Source organism: Neomonachus schauinslandi, chromosome 12, assembly GCF_002201575.2.
Source record: "Neomonachus schauinslandi chromosome 12, ASM220157v2, whole genome shotgun sequence".
In the NCBI taxonomy this organism is placed as follows: domain Eukaryota; kingdom Metazoa; phylum Chordata; class Mammalia; order Carnivora; family Phocidae; genus Neomonachus; species Neomonachus schauinslandi.
This window is the reverse complement of record NC_058414.1, coordinates 87275525-87278863: the sequence shown is the minus strand read 5'-3', so window position 1 is coordinate 87278863 and position 3339 is coordinate 87275525. Positions and strand designations below refer to the sequence as shown.

Genomic DNA, 3339 nt, shown 5'->3' with positions numbered 1-3339 from the left:
TATATCCAAAAATCACTACCCACACAGCAATGCAGAGATCTTGGGAGAGTTTGCCGTCTGATATTTCAGAGCAGGAAGCAGTTGGAAAAATCATTAAGAGCTATGAGAAAAACTGAAATTACATTTCTAAAAGCTAAGAATAATTTACATTTTAAAAAGACACTATTTGGAATCACAAAAAAAATTGATTGAGAGAATTAAAGGCATGTAGAACATTTCTTTTGTAGGTAGTTGGTTGAGTGGGAAACAGGATCCATGGCCAGGTAAGACAAAGGGATTGGACATTGATCAGAAGAAGTTTTGTGTGTTAAGACCAAATGTCAGCTACTGGTCTACTTGCGGCCCTGAGGGATTGGAGGGAGGATGAGTTTGGTGTTGAAACCTGGGTGGCTGATGACTGAGACCGTGTGTCTTCTGTGTTGGACAGACCCTTTGTCACATGGAAGTGGCTGTTTACATAGCTCTGTAAGACATTAAGAAAAAAAAAAAGACAGTACATAGAGTTAACCTCCTGTACACAAGAGATTTATTTGTTTACAGAGAAAATAAACATTGCAATGTTGTAAGCACCAGAATATTGTTTAGAATTAATTCATAACAAACTAAAGGGAACAAAAGACATCCAAACAAGAAAAATAGGGGATGAGTTTCAAAACACATCATGTGCAGGGTTGGATGAGCCTTAGGCTGTGTAGACTTGCCCAATGATCAGAAGGCTGGAACCCCAAGTAATCCCATGTTACTTTTCTATCCCGCTCATACCTTCTGTAATGATGCCTGGGACCATATTCTTTTACAATCATACCTAACCTGGCTTAGTGCACGCGTGTGTGCGCACACACACACACACACACAGACATGCACCCATATATATCCTAAAGTCCCTCCTAGAAAAGCCTCATCCACTGTGCTCTAAGGTTGGTTTGTTCACCAAGGATGAAGACACCAAGGATGTACCATAAAGTTCCACTGGGGACTATGGGCAGCAAGAAGAGTTTGAAAGATAGAGACTGAAGGTAGAGCACAGAGTGGCCACAGAGGAAGCCGAATTCTCCCTGGGGAGAAGGAGTGTAGCAGGGATTGAGGAAGTGAGGCAGAGGATTCTACAGAGAATGAGAAAAAATGGAGTGACCCATACCATAAGATTAGGAAGACTCCATCTATCAGGCAAACAGAAGCAATCTGAATCATGAAGGGAAATGGGCCTTTTAAAGGTATAATCAGAGCAAAAAGGGCACATTCCATGAGATGATACTATGTTAACAGAGGACAAAAAAAAAAAAAAAAAGAAAAAGAGAAGAAAATGAAGAGCTCCTCCTTGTTTGCTGCTGCTGGTGCTTCTTTTTTTCCCCTCTACCATGGAGATGTTTTTCAAACTGGAAAGGGTAACAAAAACATCTTAAAAGAAGGAAGGCCCTGAAGAAGAAAGAAGACAGTGGAAGAGTAGGCCTCCTTTCTAAATCAGTTCAAGTTTCCACACCCAGGTAAGTTGAATCCCAGGGTGCTGGAGTAAACTACAGAAGTGCTTTCAGAGTTTGGTCTTGGAGAGCTCACTGACAGCAAGAAAAGTACAGGAGACAAAGGACACTGCTTGGAACATGCAGAACAAAGGAAACATGGGAACAAAGATTTACAAACTAGTGCACTTGACCTCAAACCTTAGCAAATTCAAGTTTGTGAAAGAAGTGGTTTGCGCATTTATAAAACACCATAGCGGGTGATAAGTGTTGGAAAGAGTTTGCAAATTATGTCAAATTAATTATTTCAAATTAACTTAATTTCCCTTTTATTTGGGCAGGGGTCAACAAATGTATAGCCCATAGGCCAAGTCTGGTCTGCAGTGTGTTTCAGTAAATGAAGTTATTGGAACCCAGGCTATGACAGCTAATTTACATATTGTCTATGGCTGCTCTCACACCACAATGGGAGGGTTGAGTCACTGCAGAAGGCTCTAGCCCTTTACAGAAAATGCTGACCTCTGAGTTAGAATGCACCACTGAAATAGTCTTGTCTTGATTTCTGCAAGGCACGTATCAAAGTTTCTCACATAAGGACACTAGAGAGATATGAGTAGAAATCACATGGCAAGTAGGCTCTCCCTGGAACTGAGTCCCCGAAGACTTGTCACAGGACACTACTCTCAGCCAAGTCCTGGATCCTATTGTTGGCAGGGACTAGGACAAAGGCATAGGTAGCATGCTTGCTGGTTTTACAGAAACTTATAAAACTGTAAATATGGAGGATGAACCAACACCCAAATGATCGAATTAAACTAGAATGTGGGGCTGAAACCAAAATAATAAAAAGAAGAAAATAAAAGCTGCCCTCACATAAGAAGAAAATCAAGCGCCTATGTGTTAGATGACGGAAATCTGGTTTGGCAGTTCATGTGCAAAAGACAGGTGAGCTTAACTGACCCGAAGCCAGTCGTGTGACCTATTGCTAAGCAAACCACCCCTGAGAGACACCGGCAAGACGGCAGACTGGGAAGCTCCAGGCCCTCGCTCCCCTGTGCAAACACTGAACAGTGAGACTAACTGAAACAACCTTGTAGGAGCTCAGTGAAAGAGCCCTAGCAACCAAGCCAATGCCCAATCAAGAAAAAGCCACATTTTAAAAACAGGAGGAAATTTCAGGTTTTTTTGCCAACCAGAGAGAGTAGAGCACTGTGCTAACCTGCCTGGGGGCTGCCTGATGGGTCTCTGTGTCCCCTAACTCAGGTTTCAGAGGGCCACGAGTGACATGGCTGGGATCCCACACAGCTGAAGCTGCAGGAAGAAGCGGGTAAGGCTAGTGAAGACCCAGAACTACGAACGCCTGGGGCAAGACATTACTAATTGAAGAGGACAAAAGAACATCTTCATAAGGTCCCAAGAAGAAGCTAGGGTAAGACTGTTAGGGAAGTGAAGACTTTAAAAAGTGGCTGTGTATGCTGGGGAATTGGAAAAAAGCATACGCATAGGTCCAGGAAAAGTACATGCCCAGAAAAGAACTGCAGAGACCTTAAGCCTTCACACTAGACTGACCCTGGGCTCAGGACAAGACCCGGGGCGGCCTGCACACTTGGAGAGGTGGCTGCTTTTTCAAATGTGATGTCAAAACATCACATGGCACATAAAGATACAGGAAAACATGGCTCATTCAAAGGAACAAAATAAATCTCTAGAAACCATCCCTGCAGAAAACTACCACCATCTTCTGCTTATGTGTATACAAATTTATAATACCGAGTAGGTATCTAGCACCTGACTTCTTTCTTACACCACACCCCATCTTGTTGGTTCTAGATAATACCATATATTACATTATAATATACATGTATATATACAATAATATAAA

General features: G+C 42.3%; 1 protein-coding gene across 1 annotated transcript in view; it reads right to left on the bottom strand.

Annotated features, from left to right (window-relative positions):
* Positions 1-332: 332 nt before the first annotated feature.
* LRGUK (leucine rich repeats and guanylate kinase domain containing) overlaps positions 333-3339 on the bottom strand; it is a 102007-nt gene continuing 99000 nt past the window's right edge. The window contains exon 20 of the mRNA XM_021692972.1: positions 333-463. Within this exon, the coding sequence (XP_021548647.1) occupies positions 333-463 (131 nt within the window). The remainder of the gene's footprint in view (positions 464-3339) is intronic.